This window comes from Stomoxys calcitrans, chromosome 1, assembly GCF_963082655.1.
Source record: "Stomoxys calcitrans chromosome 1, idStoCalc2.1, whole genome shotgun sequence".
Taxonomy (NCBI): Eukaryota; Metazoa; Arthropoda; class Insecta; order Diptera; family Muscidae; genus Stomoxys; species Stomoxys calcitrans.
Window position 1 is genome coordinate 94,871,008 of NC_081552.1, and position 25,701 is coordinate 94,896,708.

The window sequence follows — 25,701 nt, forward strand, 5'->3', positions numbered from 1 at the left end:
TAATATGGTGTTCAAATAAATGATATATAGATATACGAGAATAGAACAGAATGCTAATATATTTTCAGGGCTAAGTGCTTGGGAGACCAGCCTACTCCCCAAAACGCCACTAAATCGGCAAATTTACGGACCATGTCAATTTGGGGCTCAAATAAAATGTATTGGGGAGTAGAGCACGAAATTGATATCCACTTTCGGGTCTAATTTTCTGGGGGTCTTCCCCTTTCTCAGAACACCTCACAAACAAACTGGCCATCGCAATATGGGGCTCAAAAAATGGTATTTAGGAGTAGAATACGAATCTATTATCGAAATTTGGGACCATGTATTGGTGGCACCGCCCGTTTCCCGAAACTACCTCCAAAGGGTAAGAAATTCACCGATTCACCGGCTTAAATGAGATTAGAAAACGAATTTGATAACCAATTTTGGGGCCAAGTGTTTGGGGGACGCCTCATCCTAAAAATTCCTCTTAAACAAATGGTAATATGGGGTTTAAATAAATGGTATTTGAGCGACGAGCAGGATGCTCATATTTTCTCAGGGCCAATAGTCTGAAGGACCACCTCACCCCGGAAAACACCCCTAGATGGAACAACATGAGAATATCGGGCTGAAGTAAAGTCAAGCTTAAATGAAATTAAACCCTCCGAGTGAAGGACCAATTAAAATCAGACACCAGAGACACTTATATTGTTATACTGTTAGTCAAGCGATACACATGTTCTATTTTCTAGCATGGTATTTCACTAAAAGCTCTTTAATTGTCTAAAATAAATATTCAAAGGATAATTTTGTTCCATTTAAAGTAAAAAAGGCGCAGCGGGCCTGGTTCAGCTAATATCATTGTATTGTATAATATAGTATAATCTTATATATAAAAATCAATTGTTTGTTTGTATGTTTTGTGTTCCTTATAGACTCAGAAACGGCAGAACCGATTTTCTTGAAATTTTCACAGATAGTGCATTATGATCCCGTGGTGAAAATAGGGTACTAAATTTTTTGATATCTGAAGGGGACCCTCTCCCTTACCCTAATTTTCAGAAACGCCAGATGTTGGAGATGGGTGGTGCGATTTAAGCGAAATTTTGTGTGCCCTCATGTAGTACCCTAGAAATAAAAATTTGGTATCCAAATTTCGGATGAGGTACCTAAGGGGGCCGCCCCACCCTAAAACCTACAATATGGGACTCAAATAATAGGTATTTAGAATAAGAAAACGTATCTGATATCCATTTGTCGAACCAAGTGCTAGGGGGACCACGCCAACCCCCAAAACACCCCCCAAACAGGACTTATTTACTGACTGTGGGAATATGGGGTTTAAATAAAAGGTATTTGAGTGTAGAATTAAAATCTGGTATCCAAATATGGGACCAATAGTTTGGGGGCCGCCTCTCCCCAAAAGCCTCCCCCAAAGGGGACACATTTACGAGCATAGCCACATGGGGCTCAAATGAAAGGTCTTTGGGAGTAAAGCACAAATCTGATATCAATATTCGGGAAAAGTGTCTATGGGGCCTCCCCACCCCCATAACACCACCCAAACAGTAAGTATTTGCTGACTTTTGCAATATGAGGCTCAAATAAGAGGGTTTTTAGAGTGGAACACGAATCCGATATATATTTTCAAGGCCAACTCACTGAGTGGCCGCCCATCCCCCAAAACACCCCTAAATCGGCCATATTTACCGACCATGTCAATGTGGAGATTAAATGAAAGGTATTGGGGGGTGGAGCAAGAATTGATACCCTCTTTCGGGACCAATTTTCTGGGGTCAACCCCTTTCCCAAACTACCCCACAATCAGGAATTTTTTGGTGACCATCGCAAATTGGGGCTCAAATAAAGGTATTTGGTAGTAGAATACGAATTTGATATCAAAATTTAGGACCATGTATTTAGGGAATCACCCCTTCCCCAAAACACTCCGCAAAGGGTAAACAATTTTCGACCATGCCAATACGTGGTATTTAAGATTAGAAAATGAATTTGATAACCTATTTTGGGCCATGTGTTTGGGGGACGCCCCATCGTGTAAACTCCCCTAAACCAATGGCAATATGGGGTTTAAATAAATGGTTTTTGAAAGAATTCTGATGCTGATATTTTTTCAGGGCCAAGTGCCTGTGAGACCACCTCACCCCTAAATCATATATCATGAGAGTAGCGGGCTGAAGTAAAGTATTTTAAGAATGGAGTACACCTTACATCCAAACTTAAATTCGTAGACCAATAAAAATCATATGGGATTCAGACAAAGGCACTTATGTTGTTAAATTGTTAGTCAAGCGATATACCATTTTCGTAGCATGGTATTTCACTAAAAGCTCTTTAATTGTCGAAAATAAATATTCCAAGGAAACTATTGTTCCATATAAAGTAAAAGAAGGCGCAGCGGAGCGGGCCCGGGTCAGCTAGTATAATGTATAGCATACATTAAATACTAATTATAAAAAATAAACGAAAGTGATTGACGGTGAACGTAGGTCCAAAGTCATAGTCAATTAATGTCAACCAAGTATTCAGCAAGTATAAGTAGATGCAGACGCAACAGCCAAATCCATGCGGTATCGGAGCAGCCAAATTGCCCGCAGTTGCTCTGATTCGCACATTTGAGTAGTCAAAGGTCGTCCAGCAGACCATAAAATTAAAGGTGAGTCCACAGTATGATCGAGTTTCTTCGTGTTCCGAAGCCGAATGAGATTGCGATGAACCTGTTATTACAGGTTCAGCTATTCGAATCAGCAGAGTAGATAAGGTACGTTTGACAACCAAAGATTCACTAGTTTGCAATATTTGAACTTATAAGAACTTGTTTAATAGTAAGCCGATTTATTTAGAAGTTAATAGACCAAAGTAAAATATCTACAGAGTGTGTTAAACGGATTAAAAAGTTTTTAGTTAAGTATACAAACATTTATTTTTGATGGTACATAGTATGTAGTGCGACGTGTAGGGAGATTGAAACACAATTCTGTAGTTAAATAGTATGAATCGATGTCTCCATCAACATTAAAAGCTGTGCCTTATATGAAACGTCTACGTTCAACTGGAAGATCCTTTAGATTGAGGCGATAAATATATGGGGGTGAATCATACAGGCTACTCCATCCGAGACCTCTAAGCGCAAAGATTAAGAACTGTTTCAGAATAGATTCAATTCTATCTGTTTGGTGTCATTAAAAAAGGGAGAAAATAAACGATGCATATTCCAACACAGGTCTATCTAAAGAAGTGTAAAGTTGGGAGCTAGAGACAACATTTCCCAGAGTGGGCGCAAGTCTTTCTGTATTCCGTAATTCAAAGAGTTTGGGGATTCCACTGAAAATGGCAATACCCCTAAAAGTATTTGTATCCGATCTCCTAGCTCTCTTATGAAGAGGAATATATTGAAAAAGCGAGCAGAAAAGTTCGTACTCTCAAACTTCATCGAACTATGGAAACTCCTAGTTCTTCTATTAGAGTTAAAAACTTATAAAAGCTCTTAGGATTAGCATTCAACTTGATCCTCGTGTAGCCATGAAAGTTATCATATAGTATAGTATCAATAGTTGACATAGTCAATAAATGAGCTTTTTAATTGAAATTTTCGGCACATTTTACTTCTCAAAATCCTTAATCTTTAGTAAACCAGTGTGGGCCAACATATTGTCTCTTAACAGTAACACTATTATTAAGTCCTCATAAGATGTAATATCATTAAAATAATTAATCTTCTTTGCATTATGGAGATACAGATTCGGATCGAATAAAGGAGGAATATACGGACTTAAAATAAGTCAAAGCTAGATATTTTGACTTTGACACAAACTATTTCATCTTCAACGTTACCAGGAATTTCAACTTCAGACGCAAGGAATAAACAATGAACGGTTATGAGCACACCTCCTCGCTTGCGCAAAAGGCAATCTTTCCCAAAAATATGAAATTCATCGCAAAGAATGTCCGAGTTGAAGTCAGTAAAGTCAATAATTTTAAAGTTAAAGTAAAGCTATCGTCATAAACAATTATGATACAAATTACGCATAGAAGCAATTACTTTTTATACCCTCCACCATAAGATGGGGGGTATACTAATATCGTCATTCTGATTGTTACTACTCGAAATATTCGTCTGAGACCCCATAAAGTATATATATTCTTGATCGTCGTGCAATTTTATGTCGATCTAGCCATGTCCGTCCGTCTGTCCGTCCGTCCGTCCGTCCGTCTGTCTGTCGAAAGCACGCTAACTTCCGAAGGAGTAAAGTTAGCCGCTTGAAATTTTGCTCAAATACTTCTTATTAGTGTAGGTCGGTTGGTATTGTAAATGGGCCATATCGGTCCATGTTTTGATATAGCTGCCATATAAACCGATCTTGGGTCTTGACTTCTTGAGCATCTAGAGTGCGCATTTCTTATCCGATTTAAATGAAATTTTGCACGACGTGTTTCGTTATAATATCCAACAACTGTGCCAAGTATGGTTCAAATCGGTCCATAACCTGATATAGCTGCCATATAAACCGATCTTGGGTCTTGACTTCTTGAGCCTCTAGAGTGCGCAATTCTTATCCGATTGGGATGAAATTTTGCACGACGTGTTTTGCTATGATATCCAACAACTGTGCTAAGTATAGTTCAAATCGGTCCATAACCTGATATAGCTGCCATATAAACCGATCTTGGGTCTTGACTTCTTGAGCCTCTAGAGTGCGCAATTCTTATCCGATTGGAATGAAATTTTGCACGACGTGTTTTGTTACGATATCCAACAACTGTGCCAAATATGGTTCAAATCGGTTCATAACCTATATAGCTGTCATATAAACAGATCTGGGGACTTGACTTCTTGAGCTTCTAGAGGGCGCAATTCCTATCCGATTTGGCTGAAATTTCGCAAGACGTTTTTTATTGTTACTTTCAACAATTATGTCAAATAAAGTACAAGTCGGTTCATAACCTGATATAGCTGCCATATAAACCGATCTGGGATCTTGACTTCTTGAGCCTCTAGAGGTCGCAATTATTATCCGATTTGCCTGAAATTTTGTACGACGGATTCTTTCATGACCATCAACACACGGGTTATTATTATGGTCTGAATCGGTCCATAGCCCGATACAGCTCCCATATAAATCGATCTCTCTATTTTACTTTTTGAGCTCACAAAGAGCGCAATTCTTATTCGAATTGGCTGACATTTTACACAGGTCTCCAACATATAATTTAATTGTGGTCCAAACCAGACCATATCTTGATATCGCTCTAATAGCAGAGCAAATCTATTCTTATATCCTTTTTTTGCCTAAGAAGAGATGCCGGGAAAGGAACTCGTCAAATGCGATCCATGGTGGAGGGTATATAAGATTCGGCCATGCCGAACTTAGCACGCTTTTGCTTGTTTGGAGATGGGTTCGTTGAGAATCTTTCGATATCAACTGCACCATGACGTCTAGGTCTTTCCCCATCAAAGAAATCCCTTACATACCCAACAACATGCCTGCCGGGAGAACAACATCAAATAATGTATAAGGAACGGTAATTTTGAAAGACGCAATATCCCTAGTTTTATTCAAATTATACTTGATCAAGCTAAAATCGCTCATATTCAAGTCGGTACGTTTAGATTGAATAAATGAAATGCTATCCACAGATGTCGTAGGATAAAGCCTAGATATGAATATAGTCCTACGCCGTAGAACAACAACTATCCCACACTATGAAACAGCCGAGTTCCTAGGAGCAACAATTTGGATAGAATGGGCTTGCGCAACAGTGAAGTCCGTCTGAGGTATAGACTGATAAGATAGACTCCTCGTCCATTGGCTTAATATGTCCTGATATGGATAGTGATAGGTCAACCACTATCCATATCAAGAGATATTAAGTTATAGCCCCCCAAATGGACTGAACTGCCGATTTAGGGTCTTAAGCCTGCATTTATTTTTAGAATTCGCTGAAACTTGCAATAATGTGTTGTATTGGGGTCCCCGATATACGAAACGAATATGGTCAAGATCGGGACATATTTAGATATAGTTCCCATATTGTCCTATCTTCCGATATAGGGCATTGAGCGCATAGAAAGTACAGTAGGTACGTGCTGAGTATGGTCGATATCAGATCCAATTATAGCTGCCATATATACCGATCTCCCGATTTATTACTTAATATATGAACTACATAAGTTCCCTTATTAGCTGTCCAAGCGAAAATTCGTCGGAATATTTCGTTCCTTTTTTTCAGTTAAACTCAGCAACTTGTTTCCCTCTATGTTCCTATATATACAGTGGTACAGATATGACTTCATACCTTTTTTTTAAATATTAGTTACTTTAACTGGCAGTAACGCAGTTAGGATAAGATTTTACCCTTAAATTCTAAACATATTAAAATACACGAATATAATTTTAGCAGGGATGGACATTTGGCAGAAACACTTTTTCGTACAAAAATTTCGTTTTGTAAGGCATGTGTTTTGAGTGGGGTATGTAGACTTTTTTGTGCCACTGTACATGTACTGTGGCACAAAAAAGTCTACATACCTTATCATAAGATATGGGATTACTAATGAAAAAAATATTTGTATCATTTAATTTCAATAGAAAGTTGATTATGTGGCTACCATTGTTTATTTGATATTTATCTTTTTTCCGCCATGCGCCGATCGGACTCGGCTTTAAAAATTAGGCGCCTGCAAAGTACATTAGCTTTTTATGCCAGTGGCGCTTTAAAGCGATGAAAAAGCAAAAAAAAGACCAAGCGTACCCAAACAAAGACCCCTACGTGAACAATAACAAAAGTTTACCACCCAGCGGGGCTGCCAGACGTGACGGTTGTAAGTCATTTTTTTTTGCCAAAATGCTTAATTTTGGCCAAAAAAATACGATTTATGCAATCAGTCCCTTTACGTTTTGGCGGTCTTTATACCCACCACTATAGGACGGGGGTATACTAATCTAGTCATTCCGTTCCGTAACACCGTCCGTCTGTCGAAATCACGATAGAGGTCGAACGCGTAAAGTTAGCCGCTTGAAATTTTGCACAGATACTTAATATTAATGTAGGTCGCTGGGGATTGAAAATGGGCCATACCGATCTCCCGATTTTATTTCTTGAGCCCCTAAAAGCCGCAATTTTTGTCCGTTTTGGCTTAAATTTTGCATGTGGTGTTCCGTTGCGACTTCCAACAACTGTACCTAATACGGTCCGAATCGGTCTATAACCTGATATAGCTCCCATATAAGCCGATCTACCGATTTGACATTTGAGCCCTTACAAGCCGCAATTTTCGTCCGATTTGGCTGTAATTTTGCATGTAGTGTTTTGTTATGACTTCCAACAACTGTGCCAAATACGGCCAAAAGCAGTCCATAACCTGATATAGCTCCCATGGCTATATCGTGCTAATATAATAGGTTCAAAAATAAAGTAGACATTTCAATAAAATTTAATTTATTGTTTTTTCTTTTGCCCTACCATTTTGAAGGTTTGCCTTATTCAAAATTTTATAAATTTTGCCTCTAGATAAAGGGTGATTTTTTTGAGGTTAGGATTTTCATGCATTGGTATTTGACAGATCACGTGGGATTTCAGACATGGTGTCAAAGAGAAAGATGCTCAGTATGCTTTGACATTTCATCATGAATAGACTTACTAACGAGCAACGCTTGCAAATCATTGAATTTTATTACCAAAATCAGTGTTCGGTCGAAATGTGTTCAAATTTCGACAAATTTTGTTCAGCGATGAGGCTCATTTCTGGTTGAATGGCTACGTAAATAAGCAAAATTGCCGCATTTGGAGTGAAGAGCAACCAGAAGCCGTTCAAGAACTGCCCATGCATCCCGAAAAATGCACTGTTTGGTGTGGTTTGTACGCTGGTGGAATCATTGGACCGTATTTTTTCAAAGATGCTGTTGGACGCAACGTTACGGTGAATGAACACATTTCGAACCGAACACTGATTTTGGTAATAAAATTCAATGATTTGCAAGCGTTGCTCGTTAGTAAGTCTATTCATGATGAAATGTCAAAGCATACTGAGCATCTTTCTCTTTGACACCATGTCTGAAATCCCACGTGATCTGTCAAATACTAATGCATGAAAATCCTAACCTCAAAAAAATCACCCTTTATTATGTTGAAATGTTTATGTTTATGGTACAGCATGTGGGAGAGATGATGAGACATTAGAACAATTCTTAACTCCGGCCAACTGAGGGGCATAGAGCTGAGAACGATTAGGGATTTGCGAGTTGCCCCGAATTCCAGACTTAGATTTCTTCGGTATTTAGAGGACACATCAGTCCGATTGCTGGCTAAGGTGTATGTCCATAGTATTCAAATTGGTGCAATAACATTTTAAATTATTAGTCTTTGGTCCAAACTTTAATAGAGCAACACTTTTCTTTAGAGAAACGTTTCTCACAAAGTTTCTAAATAGAATGATAGTGCAACAACGTAAGAGCACTATTTGCTGCGACAGATGATTTCTGGCCATAACGATCTTAGGAAGTGTTACATTTGGTTATTCAATCTAATTAAATACTAACAATAGGTTTGTTCCCATATTTGGCTCAGATCACTTCATTTCAGATGACAATCCTTTATATAAGGGACATGGATATATATATATCTTAAATTTAGATCTTTTCTATGTATATGTTTAAAGTCGAAATCATCTTCATTCGTTTTGAATATACAAATGAATATTAATAATAAATAAAAAAAGTAAATTTTTTAGTTTCATTTTGTTTTAAGGCAGTGTTGTATTGATTTAATCTCTTATTTATCATTTCTTTACTTTCTTAATATTTGGGACTTGGGGCCCGAAAGAAAAAATATCCTTGACGCCAAGTCCTGGCGTTTTTTTATACCGTTTGAAAAAAAAAATTAAAATTCAACATTGTTGTAAAGTATTCCTCCTTGCTCTTGTTAAGTTAATAATAATAATAATCGTAGTAATAATAAGTAATTATAAGTACAATGTATGTTTCTTCTCATTACTGGGGATTTTCTTTAAAGTATAATTGTTTTACGCTATAAAGAGTTTTTGTTTTACTATTAATTGTTTTTTTTTTTTTTTGAGTCAAGCATTTAGAAAAATGTTTCATTTGTTTTTTTTTTTTTGTTTGGATTTAGTTTTTATTTTACTCAATTTGTTTCCTTCCCTCTTTTGTAATACCGTAATTGTTGCTGTTACAGTTCTCTTAATTTCTGTCTTTAGTATACAAGTTTTGGGAGTTTTCGTCTTTTTCCATTTTGTTGTTATAATTTTATTAGTTCTTCAATGCAATTTCCTCGAGAACTCTGTTCATTATGCTTTTTCAGTTTGTCCGTATGTTGAAATTAATTGTTCTTGTCCTTTGGTTTTTCTTTAGATAGTACCTATTATTACTAATAAAACAATTATTCGTCCTTCCATGCTGGCCTGGCGAGCATCACATCACACTGTGGTCTCCCGGTCGACGTGTATGTACTCGACCGGCTGCAGCCCGTGTCAGGAAGACGGATCAATAAAGAGCGAATCTTTTTTGAAATCCTTTTTCAAAGTACCACCATTAATAATTGATTTTTGTAATACAGTTTTCTTACGTTTTCTGAGCAAGCCAAATATGCAGAATATCAGGCAAGCAGTGATGGCCGCCGCTATACAGCCCAGGGCGGCAAAGACCCCACCTGGCAGTTCGAGTAGTTTGCGAGCGGTACCGCACTCCTCTTCTGATTCATCGAATCCTGAGGGACAATTGTGATGTCCTGAAAAAAACGAAAAAGAAAATATTGGTTGATTATTTAAAGAAAAAGTTTTTAACAATTAATGAAAACTCGCATGTATTGTTTAGATAAAAGATTTTAAAGCATCAAATATTTACCAAAATAGTTTGAAAGCACGAAAACTAAACTAAATCATACGATGCATGAGACTTCTGATCAAGTCAATGGCAGAAAAGCTACAGAACAAGCTCAGATTGTGCCACATTATGTTGAATGGCCCAATTTGAGAAAATCTGAAAAGTGTCATATTGCCATAACCTGGAACGAGCTTGTTCTCCTATGGAGCTGCACGAGGGTTGCTACCCCCATATACGAACAACAACAACCATACAACGTCATAGGACTGACAACTGCAGTATACTGCCAGTGCATGCTCCGACGCTAAATATCCAACGACTACATTCTTTAGCCCTATTCAGGTGTTAGGACAAGAGTTGCCCCCTTTGGTCCTTTTAGCTCATTTCTCTAACCTGGAAAACCCCCAGGTATTTAACATATTCACTAAATAAACAACTTCTGTTTAGCCTTATCACTACCGATGTCCTTTACAGAGGACATGACTTTAAGAGTCCACTACTCATTATTCTGAATTTTTACATTTTCTTTTTTTCTTAAAAAAAATTTGAGTTATTTTCTGTAGTGGAGGCCACCGTAGCGCAGAGGTAAGCATTTCCGCCTATGACGCTGAACGCCTGGGTTCAAATTCTGGCGAGACCATCAGAAAAAAATTTCCAGCGGTGGTTTTCTCCTCCTAATGCTGGCAAACTTTGTGAGGTACTATGCCACGTAAAACTTCTCTCCAAAGAGGTGTCGCACTGCGCCAATTTTCTGTAGTGGACATCAGTAGCTATCGATTGTTAAATCATTGCAGTTCCTAACTACCGTTATATAATCGATTTATACCAACCTTTCCATGTACGTCATAACAGAAGTCCTCGTGCAAAATGTGAGCCAAATCGGATAATATTTCCGCCCTGACGGTTCAAGAAGTCAAATCGAGAAATCGGTAAATATGAGAGCTATATCGTGCCATAGAATATATTGGCGCAAACTTTGCATGTATGTTTAAAACCTCTGAAGAGGGCATTTTAAAACAGACAAACCAACTAAAATATGTTCTCTAAAATTTCATTTTTTTACTTCTTAGCACTCCAGTCAACTAATCTCAATAGTTATATCATTAGCAATCTCATGAAGTGTCCTCATACTGGTTCATTTCAATAGATGTACTTATTGCAATATTGATACCTAGAGGTTCATGCTCCTTTATGATCTAGGTCGGTTTTACGTTTTTGAAGTCAACCTCAATGCTAAAAAATGATCCCGTTGCTCAATTCGTGATTGAGAGAAATTCTCTGTAGCCGACTAGGGAATGAGACACGTCGTTCACTAGAATCACCGCAGTGAGATATATATTTTTAAACCTCTCTAGAGTCTTTAACATTAAGGAGGACTAATTGCACTAACAACATTGCTTTTCTGTACCCAGAAGTAGTTTTCGAGTTTTAGCAAACCTTCCACGGCAGTTGTTTGCACTACAATGCTATCTGGTTAGGTCCTATGATCAGTTCTACTAATAGACTTTCACAATGTGTGCCCTCCACCATGGATCGCATTTGTCAAGTTCTTTGTATGGTACATCTTTTTAGACAAACAAAGGATAATCGATAAAAAAGCTATGCTGTTGATCGTTTCAGCATACCATAGTAGATGTCAGTGTGCAAAATTTCAGCCAAATTGGATAATAACTGCCTTCTATTGGGGGTTCAAGAAGTAAAATTGGAGCTACATCAGGTTATGGACTGATTCATTACCTTCAACATCACTGTGCAAAATTGAGCTCTCAAGGAAGTTAAGAAGTGCAATCGGGAGATCGGTTTTAATAGGAGCTATATCAGGTTTTAGACCGAGTCGGACCATACTTGGCACGTATATTGGAAGTCATAGTGCAAAATTTCAACCATATCTAATAAGAGTTGCGGCCTTCAGATGGTCAATAAGTATATTTGGCAGATCGGTTTATAAAGAAGCTATATATATATATACCACTGCCGTGAGGTTAAGGTAGTTTTCTCATTGGTCATGTGGCGGCTACGGACACTGAGTTATCCTTGATACAATATCCGACTTTCCCGGCAGTGTGGATTACACCCTACCTGAGCCGCTTCGAAGAAGTTGAGACTATAGAACATCTTCTGTTTGTGTGTCCCGCACAACATTCAGAAGGAGTTCCACTTTAGGTTCTCATTTCTCCAAGAACCTGTCTGATTTAGCGGATGTTATCATTTGCATGTCATGGGCTTCAAGAATATATTTTTATGCTTTACGGGGAGTTGTTGAAAGCGGAAAAATTTCTCCACAAAGAGGTGTCTTACTGCGGCTCGCCGTTCAGACTCGGTTATAAAAAGAATACCCCTTATTATTGAGGTGTAACTTGAATCGGGCAGCACTTATTGATATGTGAAAAGTGTCCTCCGTTCTTTAGTGGAATATTTATGGGAAAATTTGCATTTGTACAAACAGAACGACAAAATAAGTATATCCCATCCTATGGTGGAGGGTACAGAATTTGCCTACAAGAATTTGCCTTATACCAAAAAGAACTATAAATATAGGAATTCCTCAAATCACGCGTTTTCACCTATTTTTCGTGGATGCGAACAACGTCGTGCTTACAAGATGAGGTTGAACTTGACATCATGAGTTTCCTTACTCAATCAGTTAAGAAAGCAGTGACACCTCTCCTGATCAAATATTAAGAATATTTTGAATTGTTTTAGTTTCTGCACGCAACAAAATAAATCGTTAAGGACATTTTTACGACAAAAAAATACCTTTATTACGAATATTCATATCAAACGTTAGCCATAAACGTGGGATTATTGAACATAACTAATATCGTTTATAAAAATGATAAAAGGACCTTTCTTTTGTTGAAATCCAGAACTCTTTAAAGGAAAATGTGTTTCGCAATTCATTTTTCGTTGATCGGACCAATAATTATTCTATTGTGTCTCTCACACTAGAGAGAAAAGGAGACTATTTGAGCCTATAGACCAGTGATGGAAAAAATTCTAACATTATTACACATAACTGAGAACATACACTATGAAATAATCCCAAGCAATCCTATAGTCTTGAACATAGTCGCAGTTGTGTGCTCGTCACTGGTATCGAAACATTCTTACACACGACTTTTTTTGACTGAGTAAAGAGGAGTCTGTTTGTTGAGCAGATCGGTCACTTAAGAACAAAAATGCTGTCATGTTAAATGAAACAAGTAAAAGCGTGCTAAGTTCGGCCGGGCCGAATCTTATATACCCTCCACGATGCATTTGTCGCATTTGTCGAGTTCTTTTGCCGGCATCTTTTCTTAGGCAAAAAAGGATATAAGAAAAGATTTGCTCTGCTATTAGAGCGATATCAAGATATGGTCCGGTTTGGACCACAATTAAATTATATGTTGTAGACCTGTGTAAAATGTCAGCCAATTCGAATAAGAATTGCGCCCTTTGGGGGCTCAATAAGCGAAATAGAGAGATCGATTTATATGGGAGCTGTATCGGGCTATAGACCGATTCAGACCATAATAAACACGTATGTTGATGGTCGTGAGAGAATCCGTCGTACAAAATTTCAGGCAAATCGGATAATAATTGCGACCTCTAGAGGCTCAAGAAGTCAAAATCCCAGATCGGTTTATATGACAGCTATATCGGGTTATTTACCGATTTAAACCATACTTGGCACAGTTGTTGGATATCATACCAAATACTTCGTGCAAAAATTCATTCAAATCGGATAAGAATTGCGCTCAAGTAGTCAAGACTGGCATGGTGGATCGCGATTTCTGATATGCCATTTATCATTAACAATACCTTTGCCAAATTGGTTAAGGTGCTCTACATACCCAACTACTATTGAGTACGGAGTAGACCACGCTTTTGTTCTAAAGCAGAGCCCAATAAGTCCTAAGCCTTACCAAGCGTAGTAACAGAGCGTAAAGACTCATTTTTCACTATTCCGACACAAAATAATCATCAATTCAATGACATTTGAAGAATTTTCAAGTGCACAACAAAAAGAGAATATCAATGTTGAAGTGTTTTGTTGTTCTAAGCATTGAAGAAGAAGCTTGTCGAAAATTACCTTTATGTGAAACAAATTATTTTTTTGCAATTGTGGTGAACTGGGCACACATTTACATTTCTTTAAAGCTTTTATAACGCTTGCAAGCTTTACAAAAATTTCAAAAATTAATTTCATGTAAAACTTTAGAATATAATGCTTATTTCAAAGTTTCTTGCGATTGCATGAAATGGAATCAGGATTTTGAGAAGACGGTTTCTTTTCCCCGTACCAATATTATTGTTATTCATAAGATTATGCAAATTTTTGAGTTGCTTTGTGAGGGGTTTGCCAAGTTTTTCCACCACGGAGCACAAACTAATTAAAACTAATCTGAGCCTGGGCTTGGTAGAAGTATTCTTTGGAATCCTATTACTTGAGTAATTTTTTAAGAGTGACAGCAACCCAGACTGCACTGCCCTCAATGCTTACGAAACAGACTAGAAATAATTCGTAGTTTGCATAGCCTAGCCATTTGTTTTGTATTGTTACAGGCGCATAATAAAAATCAGTACAGAAGGGCAAAAGTCGGGCGGTGTCGACTGTATAATACCCTACACCGACACTATAAGTACAATGTGAAAGCAATTCTGAACCAATTTAAATGGACCTCGGCAGCTGCTTTCAGATGGGTTATTAAATGATCCGTATCTAATTTGGAGCAAATATGTGCAATTTGTAATAACTACGGTTGAGAAATGACAACATTATTGTAAATAACCCAAAATCTGCCGAACATATAAATCAAAATCGGACGAACGTATAGATGGGGGCTATATCTAAATCTGAACCGATTTCAAGCAAACTTAAAAACATATTGTGGAAACCGTCGAGGAAAGCTTTGTAAAAAATTTTAGAAAAATTTTGGGAAGATTGGTCAATAAATGCGCTTGCAGTGATGGTAGGAGTGCAATATATATATATATATATATATATATATATATATATATATATATATATATATAATAAATGCGCTTGCAGTGACGGTAGGAGTGCTAATATGGGAGCTTTATCTAAATCTGAACCGATTTCTATAAAATTTACCAGTAATGTCGAGCTGTTTCCAAATCTGAACCGATGTTTTTCCAATTTCAGTAGGCTTCGTCTCTAGCCCAATCAGATGACCTGTAGTTTGTACACAAATTAACATGGACAGACGCAAAGACAGACAGACGGACAGAGCCAATCGAATCAGAAAGTGATTCTGAGTCGATCTTATCAATGGATCTATCTCTCTTGCTTTTGGGTGTTACAAACAAATGCACAAAGTTATAATACCTTGTACCACAGTAGTTGCGTAGGGTATAATGATTTCGTGCCATTTGCTTTTGTTCGCCGAAAGGGACCCAAAACAAAGTATAAGAACATTTTCAATTATTTATGTTGAAGAAGGCACAGGCAGGCTCAACTGGGTATGACGAAGACAATGAATGATGTTGTTGATGTTCTTCAACTCAACCTAGTTGACGAGTGATGATAGAAGTGTGGGAATTTTGAGTACAAAACTCTTATTTGGAGGAAAATTTATTCATGACAAACAGATTTGAACTGTAAAACAAAAATAAAAATCGACAACAAGCATGGAATAATAGAAAGCTGACAATCAAGACCTACCAAATAGAGGAAAGCAATGAGGAGCCAAATTTTAATCGAAATTTTTAAAGCTCTAGAAGGACGAGTTTGAAGTAAAATTCGCAAAGCCAACACCAACAACAACAGCCACGACTTAAAATGCGAAAAAGGAAATAAAGCGGTTTGCCGCATACGAATTAAGATAAAACAACGAAATTATACCACTAGGCAGACATCATCATCATCAACATCATCATTGGCGTAGCTCCATGGGTCATCTGTGAAATTCCGATACCAAAAATAAACAGTAGTTAAGAAAAATTGCTACACGTAAAAAATAAAACTTTTGGAACGTATTTACGATTTTACTTCTATAGCGCCTATAGTGAGCAATTCCAATTGTCCAATTTTACATAATGACATTTACTCTGGTCTCCAACATTCAATGCAAGTATGGCCCAAATCGATCCATAACCTAATATAGCTCCAATAGCATGGCATTTCTTACCCATTATCCTTTGTTTGTCTATAAAGAAATACCAGGCAAAAAAAATTTACAAATGCGATCCATGGTGGATGAGATTTGGCTCTTTCGAACTTAACACGCTTTTTCTTGTTTGTTTTGTAACTGTGTAACGTTTCGCTCCAACATATAAAACAGTAACCATAAATGTAGAATAATTGAACGTAAGTAACATTTGTAGCAAACCTTTGATAACTTCCGCTACGACAAAGGAATCTTTCTTTAATTGTACGATCAAAAGATGTTAATGGCAAAAGTGTTTCGATAGCCACAAACGATTACTCGTAGAACGATTACTACGATTACTAGTTAGAAAAAAACTCGTATGTTCAATAACAAAAACCATTTGAGCAACAGGCAAATGACGTATGGCACATGAAAACAAATCAGGAATATGTAAGGCACACATATTGTTTGGTAGGTATTTAATGTGCGAAAATAATAATTCCCATAGGCATTTTTATACCCTCCACTATAGAATGGGGATACACTTATTTCGTAATTCCGTTTGCAACACTTCGAAATATTCATCTATGGCTCCATAAAGTATGTATTTTCTTGATCGCCTTGACACTTAAAGTCGATCTAGGAATACCCGTCCGTCTGTCAACAGCCCACTAACTTTCCAAAAATTTAAAGTTAGCCGCTTGAATTGGGCCAAATCCCATTTAGATATAGTTTCCATATAAACAGATTTTACTTCTTGAGCCCATAGAGGGCGCAGTTCTTAACAGATTTCGCTGAAATTTCGCACAATGACTTCTCGTATGACAACCTGATGTAGCTCCCACAAAAACCGATCTTCCAATTTTTCTTCTCAAGCCCCTATAGAGCGCATTTCTTATCCGATTTGGTTAGAATTTTGCACAATGGCTTCTGCCACCTTTTTATACCCTCCACCGTAGGATGGAGGTATACTAATTTCGTCATTCTGTTTGTAACACCTCGAAATATGCGTCTAAGACCCTATAAAGCATATATATTCTTGATCGTCATTTTAAGTCGAACTAGCAATGTCCGTCCGTCCGTCTGTCTGTGTCGAAAGCAAGCTAACTATCGAAGGACGAAGGACAAAGCGCAAATGCTTCTTATTAGTGTACGTCAGTTGGGATTGTAAATGGGCTATATCGGTCCATGTTTTGATATAGCTGCCATATAAACCGATCTGGGATCTTGACTTCTTGAAATGCTAGAGGACACAATTCTCATCCCATTTGGCTGAAATTTTGCATGAGGTGCTTTATTATGACTTCCAACAATTGTGCTGCGTATGGTTGAAATCGGTCCATAACCTGATATAGCTGTCATATAAACCTATCTGGGTTCTTGACTTCTTTATCCTCTAGAGGGCGCAAGTCCTATCCGATTTGGCTGAAATTTTGCATGACGTGTTTTGTTATGACTTCCAACAACTACAACAACTGTTAAGAATAGTTCAAATCGGTCCCTAACCTGATATAGCTGTCATATAAACCGATCTGGGGTCTTGACTTCTTGAGCCACTAGTGGACGCAATTATTATTCGATTTGGCTGAAATTTTGCATAAGGTGTTTTGTTATGACTTTCAACAATTGTGCTAAGAATAGTTCAAATCGGTCCATAAACTGATATAGCTGCCATATAAACCGATCTGGGGTCCCCAAATTTTTTCAATATTAAAAATTGTCAAAATTCTTCTGTTACTGTGAAATTGGTAAAGATACCTCAAATGTTTTTTTGCGAATTGTGTTCGCTACTGGGTGCAGGATCCGGCCCATCGGCGGTGATATTTGGTAAAAGTCAGGGCTGAATTCTGTACTGCTTGCCAATACACTATTAATAGTTTTATAGTGAATCATCATCGAATCAGCTTCAGTATTTTGATGAAATTGTTACTTTTGCCTTCATTTTAATTTGCTCTCAAACTATTTTTATAATTTTAACTGGTTACTGCTTGTGTTAGTCGATTGGTTTTAAATGACTTTTATTTCCATAAAATTTTACTCTATCAAATTGAAAAAGTTGGGAAACTACAATTGTTAAATATTTCAAAAAAAAAACAATCAAATTTTGACCAATTTTTCTGTTCTGCTAAAATGATGTCGCTAATATCTCCTTCGAACTTTAATTAAATCAATCGAAAATTCGTTTTTGATGGAAAAGATGTCCGGTAAAAATTGCATCCAACTATTATTACCGTATATGCCTACAATTTGCATCATGTCTTTATAAGTTCAAGAGTTTTCAAAATTTATTGGAGATAATTTTTTCCTCGTTATTGCAGCTGTAAACTTTTTTCATTCTCTACCCACTAATTTTTACTCGATAGATGAAATAAACAAATAATTGATGATAGCGACAACTGTAACACTTGCTCTCATAAATTAATATTTGCCTACTATAATTATTTTCACACATTTCCTTACTTGGGTACGATATTAAACTCTTTTCATTGTAAAAAGATTTTTTTTGAGGAAATCAATAAATAAAAAAGTAAATTTAAAAATTTTTTTAAAAATAATTCACTGTATCCAACACTACGGTCAAAGCCAACAGAACTTACAAATTTCTACCAGAATCTTTCTATTGATTGATAGATTTCATCCCTTAATCACTAAGCGCTCCGCATCAATTGCCTTAAATACTGTATTGTGAATTTTTAAATATCAAGGAAAAACGAAATGGTTTCATAAGAAATAATTATTTTAAAATGTAAATTAATCTGGGTGAATCGGTCTTTAAAGAAAATGTCATTAACCCATAAATACGAAGGGGTGGAAAAATGAAATTTGGATTGACGTAAAGTGGGCGACTAAACCTAGTTAAAAACAAATATTCTCGTGATATAAGTCATGTTTTGGGGGAAATTGGTTTGTCGAATGTCGGCAATTGTTTACATCCAAAAATATCAAACAAAAATTTTTCTCAAAATTCGTGGGAGTGAAATTTTTGGATCCATTTTAGTGTTTTGTTGCATTTGATAGTTTTCATATTAAAAAAATAAATTTATGGCGATAAAGCCAGCAGGTGCAATTTTATGTCATTGTAATTAAATCCAAATTTCTTCGCTAAATGTTTATAAAATTTTAAAAAATTAATGTTTTTGTTGTAAATACATTGTGGCTTAGGAAATAAAAAAATGTTTTTATTTTTTCAAACACTTTTACATTTTGTTTTTTAATTATTCTTTAAAAAAATAATTATTTAAAAAAGGTGACTGCGTCTATATATATATATACTCTAAATTATGAATTTATGAAATTTAATCCAAATTGGACAAGGGTTAAAATGTGTTTAAAAATATTTATTGAAAATTGTATATAGAAAAATTTTTAGGAAAATGTTTTTGTTGAAAGGATGTTGTTGAAATTTATTGAAATCTTTCTTTTAGAAAAAATAATTTCAAGTATGCCCGGGCCTGAGCAACATTTTGCCTTAAGACAATATTTTATTGAAAGTTTGCCTTTAGCAAAAACTCCTTAAAATGTTATCCTTATATAGAAAAATTTTCATTTTGTGATATTTTATTCAGTTTTTAGAGCTAATCAGGTTATAGACCGATTTAGACAGTACTTGGAACAATTGTTGGAAATCATAACAGAACACTGCATGTTCCAGGGCTTCCAGGGGCTCAAGAAGTCAAATCGGGAGATCGGTTTATATGGGAGCTATATCCAAACCTGAACTGATATGGCCTATTTGCAATTTCCAATGACCTACGTCAATTTTTAGTATTTGTGCAAAATTTCAAGCGGCTAGCTTTACGTGTTCGACCGCTATCGTGATTTCGACAGACGGACGGACATGGCTAGTTCGATTCAGAATGACGAGACGATCAAGAATATATATACCTTATGGGGTCCTAGATCAATATTTCGAGGTGTTACGAACGGAATGACTAGATTAGTATACCCCCATCCTATGGTAGTGGGTTACAAAATGTTTTCCCCAAATAAAATCAGATAAAGTGAGTCATAAGTCCGAATTTAATCATCAATGTAAAGTGGGTTCAGCAAAAAATGTCCACAAATTACATAGTTAAAAACTTTGTTTGTTTTACGTATCATAATTCTACCAAATCAAACACAAATTAAAGTTTCTAGTGGTCGTAGAGGAATAATAAGGAGATTGGTTTATATGGGAGCTATATCAGGCTATATATATAGATTTCGGCCGCACTTGGCACGGCCGTTGGAAGTCATAGCAAAGCCTTTCAAAATTTCAGCCTAATCGGATAACAAGTGGCTCAAGAAATCAAATCAGGAAATCAGTTTATATGGGAAGTATATCAGGTTATTGACCGATTTAGACCGTACTTGACACAGTTGTTGGAAGCCATAACTAAGCCTTGCAAAATTTCAGCCTAATCGGATAACAATTGCGGCTTCCAGCGGTTCAAGAAGTCAAATCAGGAGATCAGTTTATATGAGGGCTATATACAAATCTGAACCAATATGGCACATTTGCAATCCGCAACGACCGACACCAATAAAAGGTATCTGCGCTAAGTTTAAAACCAATATCTTCATTCGTTCGAGCGCTAACATCATTTCTACAGACGGGCATGGCTAGATCGACTCACAACGTCGATACGATCAAGAATATCTATGGGGTCCCAGATCAATATTTGGAGGTGTTACAAACGGAATGACTAGACTAGACCATATACTAGGTCCATGTACTAATCTGGTCATATTAAAAGTTAGCCATAAACGTTGCATTATTGGACGTAAATAAATAATAGGGGATCGGTTTATATGGGAGCTATATCTAAATCTGTACCGATATAGCCCATTTGCAATTCCCAATATTAAGTATCTGTGCAAAATTGCAAGCGGCTAGCTTTACGTGTTCGACCGCTATCGTGATTTGGACAGACGGACATGGCTACATCGACTCAGAATGTCGAGACGATCGAGAATATATATATACTTCACTCGGATATTTCGAGGTGTAACAAACGATATGATAATATTAGTATCACCTTCCTATGGAGGTGGGAAGGTTAGGTTAGGTTGAAAAGAGGGTGCAGATATTAATCTGTCTCATGCCAGTATAGACATACACCTAAGCCAGTAATCGGCTTGTTGTATGCTCTTAAAACTAAAATGTAACTTCGAAAAAGAAAATTTTAAGTTAGGAGTTCCGTGCTACTTAATTTTTCTCCGAACCACTCCCCTATGTTGGTTCATGTCTGATATCGTGTCCCCACCTAAGTACCGGTGTAAGGCTTATAGGCCTGTAGGCCTTTGGTGTCGCATAACATGCCCTGCCGGGCTTTGGTATAAATACCACCCTTGCCTCCTGCCAGGCTTTCGCCAGATATTCGGCCTCCTTTTGAAGGAACGCCGGAAATATTCCATCAGCTCCGGATGACTTAAATGGTTTGAAGTGCCTCAAGGCTTCCTTCCATAAATTCCGTTATGATAAACCTTCGATCAACATCATTATTCCAAAATTCCAGTGTCTCCGTGAGTCCCATCGTATCGTGTGGAAAAAAGCGTTTTCATCAGAAGCCTCAACATGTTTCCGTTGTTTCTGCTCTGGTAGGAATGGTGGAGGGTATAAAAACAGAAGAATCTCCAATATAACAATATATAGGGAAGAATTAAGTTCGGGCGAATAGTGTCCGAAGGGGGAAAACATTGTAAAAATAAAATGAGATATTTAAGTATGTAATATTGTGTTGGAATATTTAAATATCCGTATAAAAATTAGGCTTCCTAATATTGGTTGGCACAAACACAACAACCTTACAGCACCCCTACATGTTTATCAATATTTCGAGAAATTTAATTGGTTTATTGGGTTGATAACCGCTTTGATTGAATTATTTAGCTCGTCATAAATGCAAATTGCAAAATCGGTTTATTGATTTATAGGACCGATTTCAGCAAAATTTTTATTTGAATATACTAATTTCTTAATTAAAACAATATTAATTTTTGTCTGTGTAGTTCGGTAGCGCCGACTCTTACACTAGGATCACATTTCTCCAGTTCTTTGCCAGGTATCTTGTTGTAGGCAAAAACGCATAATTATAAGTATTGCAATGCTATTGAAGCTACATCAGGTTATGTACCGATTTGGGCCATATCTGGCTTGGATGTTGGAGATCATAGTAAATGTAATTGTGCTAAATCACAGATGGGGTAAGAAGTGTGTGCTATAGGGGCTCAAGAAATAAAATTGGAAGATCGGTTTATATAAAAGCTATATCAGGTTTTAGACCGGTTCAGGCCACACTTGGCAAGTATGTTGGAGTACGCAGGAGAAGGCATTGTGCAAAATTTTTGGGTTGCCCAAAAAGTAATTGCGGATTTTTCATATTGTCAGCGTTGACAAATTTTTTCAACGGCTTGTGACTCTGTAATTGCATTCTTTCTTCTGTCAGTTATCAGCTGTTACTTTTAGCTTGATTTAGAAAAAAAGTGCGCGAAATATTGTTTACATTTGTTTGTTTGGCGTCAATTTTAATATGGAGCCCACAAAGGAGCATTTTCGTCATATTTTACTTTATTTCCGTAAAGGAAAAAACGCGGAGCAGGTTGCTAAAAAGTTACGAGATGTGTATGGTTATAAAGCCTTAAAAGGAAGACAGTGTCAAAATTGGTTTCGCAAATTCCGTTCTGGAGATTTTTCACTTAAAGATGAGCCACGTTCAGGTCGGCCAAATGAAGTTGATGATGACCAAATCAAAGCATTAATCGAATTGGATCATCATGTAACTGAGCGTGATATAGGAGAGAAGTTAAATATGCCAAAATCAACCGTTCATTATCACATAAAAAGTCTTGGACTGGTGAAAAAGATTGATATTTGGGTACCACATGCATTGAAAGAAATTCATTTAACAAACCTAATAAACGCTTACATTAAGTGTGGTTTAAATCGGTCCATGTTTTGATATAGCTGCCATATAAACCGATCTTGGGTCTTGACTTCTTGAGCCCTTAGATGGAGCAATTCTCTTCCGATTTAACTGCATAACTGTGCTAAGTATGATTCAAATCGGTTCATAATCTGGTATAGCTGTCATATAAAGCGATCTTGGAGTTTGACTTCTTGAGCCAATAGAGCGCGCAATTCTCATCCGATTTGGCTGAAAATTTGCATGAGGTGTTTTGTTATGACATCCAATGACTGTGCTAAGTATGGCGCAAATCGGTATAGAACCTGATATAGCAGCCATATAAACCGATCTGGGATCTTGACTTCTTGAACCAATAGAGCGCGCAATTATCATCCGATTTGGCTGAAATTTTGTACAACTGCTTCTCTTCCAATATGGTAGGAATTATTATCCTAATGAACTGAAATATTATACGATATTTCCGAGGTCCGAGTCGGACTATAACTTGATATAGCTCCAATAGCACAACAGTTCTTATTCAATATTCTATGTTCGTCTAAAAATTGAAACCGCGTATAGAACTCGACGAATGCAATCTATGGTGGAGGGTAAATAAAAGATTCGGCCCGTCCGAACTTAGCACGCTCTTACTTGTTATATATAAGATTTTCTTCATTATTTATTATGTATGGCATATCGGATCAAAGAGAACATCTTTCTATGATTTAAGAAACAAGTAAAAAGGCGTTAAGTTCGGCCAGGCCGAACTTTGGATACCTACCTCGGGTATATATGTAAACCAACTTTTGTCATAATCCGGCGAAAATGTATAATTTATGACCCCATAGCAGCTTTATCGAAATATGAGTGGTCTAATGAGTTCAAGTCATTGTTCAATTTTGTAAAACAAAAGATTGTTTATTGATGGTTGTATCCAAATATAGACCAATCCCAACGATACACGACACGAATGTCGAAAAGCCCAACATAAGGCACTGTCTCAAATTTCAGCGAAATTGCATTATAAATGCGGCTTTTATGGGTCTTAAAGCGAGAGATCGGTCTATTTGGCAGCTATATTCAAATGTGGACCAATCTGGGCCAAATTGAAGAATGTTGTCGAAGGCCCTACTCAAATTTCGGCGACATCCGACAATAAATGCGCCATTTATGGGCCCAAAACCTTAAATCGAGAGATCGGTTTATATGGCAACTATATCCGAATCTGGACCGATCCAGGCCAAATAGAAAAAAGATGTCGAAGCGCCTCACACAACTCACTGTTCCGAATTTCGGCGAAATCGAGAGATCGGTCTATATGGCAGCCATATCCAAATATTTACCGATCTGAGCCAAATTAAAGAAGAATGTCGAAGGGCCTAGCACAACTCACTGTCCCAAATTTCATCAAAATCGGACATCACTGAAAAAATCGTCACACTAATTAGGGAGCTCTACAGGAATGCTAAAGTTTCAGTCTGTTTTAATGGAAAGTGAGCCGACCTTTCGGGATCGACAAAAGAGTGAAGCCGGATTGCATCCTGTCGCCGACGCTATTTTTAATTTTATTAGACACTTTGGCGTACTCGGGGATATTAACGACTTCGTCGGAGGTATCGTCTACGCGGATGATATATGACTCCTTGCGCATCGCTTCGAGCACATATAGGCGATTGAATGGAAATGCTGCCAAAGAAGGCCTGAGGATAAACATAGCGAAGACCACATTGATGAGGATACGAATATAAAAGCTGACGTTGAAAACTTTTCCTATCTTAGTAGCCAAACAACAAAGAACGGAGGATCAGAGGCAGACATACGCGTACGTATCAATATGGCTAGAAACGCCTTTCTTAAACTCAACAAAGTTTGGAGATGCAGTGACATCTCACATAACACAAATGTAAGAATCAGAGAGCTGCAACGAGTATGATTGTGTAGGTTTGATCATCTGTTTTGAAAATGAATAAAATCAATCATGTGGACAAGTCAAACCAGTCTGTGCAACTCGCTCAATACGCAACGAAAATATGGTTCAAAAACGAGTTTTTTGAAGCACTAGGTTCCAATCGGACAACTCACATGCTTATTTTGGTTAGAGGCCTGTTGATGATTTGATGATTAATTTCATTTGGTTTTATGGCTTAATTCTAACATTAGAAATTTGATTGCATTAAATTAACTAAATTTTACTTTTTCGATATTTGGGACACCAAATTCATTAACAATGCATATAAGCTTATTTTGAATGTTTACTCTGGTGGACCACTCGAAATCCATTGATTTCATGCCTAACACCAAATCAATTATCTTATGGTCTTTTTGATAGTGAAATGTCACGTCTAAAAATTTCGCTTTACATAATTGTTCGTCCACATGTCGATCCGAACAAACTCGAATGGAAACAAAAAGTTCAAGATAGCTTGTTCGATCATCCCTCGTTACTGAATGAAACGAGCGAGAACGAACATTCAAGATAGCTTGTTCGATCATCCCTCGTTACTGAATGAAACGAGCGAGAACGAACATTCATGTTTGATTATCGATAAAGTGATTCGAATTGAATGTTCGGTACGTGCAAATATGAAAGAATTCACTCTCCGTTCATCCACCCAAACAAAAGGAAGGATCAACATAAATCGATTCGCTGAATAAGTTTGCTTGAAAATGTTGCTACTGGCTGCAGTTCTCTGGTCAGAATCTTCAACAGTAGAGTGAAATCTATATTAATACATGGTTGCACAACTTGGAGCAAGTGACTACCCGAAAAGTCCAAGTTTTTAAAAATCGCTGCCTACGACAAATGCATTGAATTTTTTGGCCAAATCGTATTTCAAATGAAGAATTGCACTTCTCCTTCCGATATAGAAATCCGGAAGA

The 25,701-nt window shown here is 37.0% G+C and overlaps 1 protein-coding gene across 1 annotated transcript in view; it reads right to left on the bottom strand.

Moving 5' to 3' along the window:
- Positions 1-8,169: 8,169 nt before the first annotated feature.
- LOC131994281 (uncharacterized) overlaps positions 8,170-25,701 on the bottom strand; it is a gene marked incomplete in the record, with an annotated part of 1,369,549 nt that continues 1,352,017 nt past the window's right edge. The window contains 1 exon segment of the mRNA XM_059360990.1: positions 8,170-9,747. Coding sequence (XP_059216973.1) covers positions 9,491-9,747 — 257 coding nt within the window.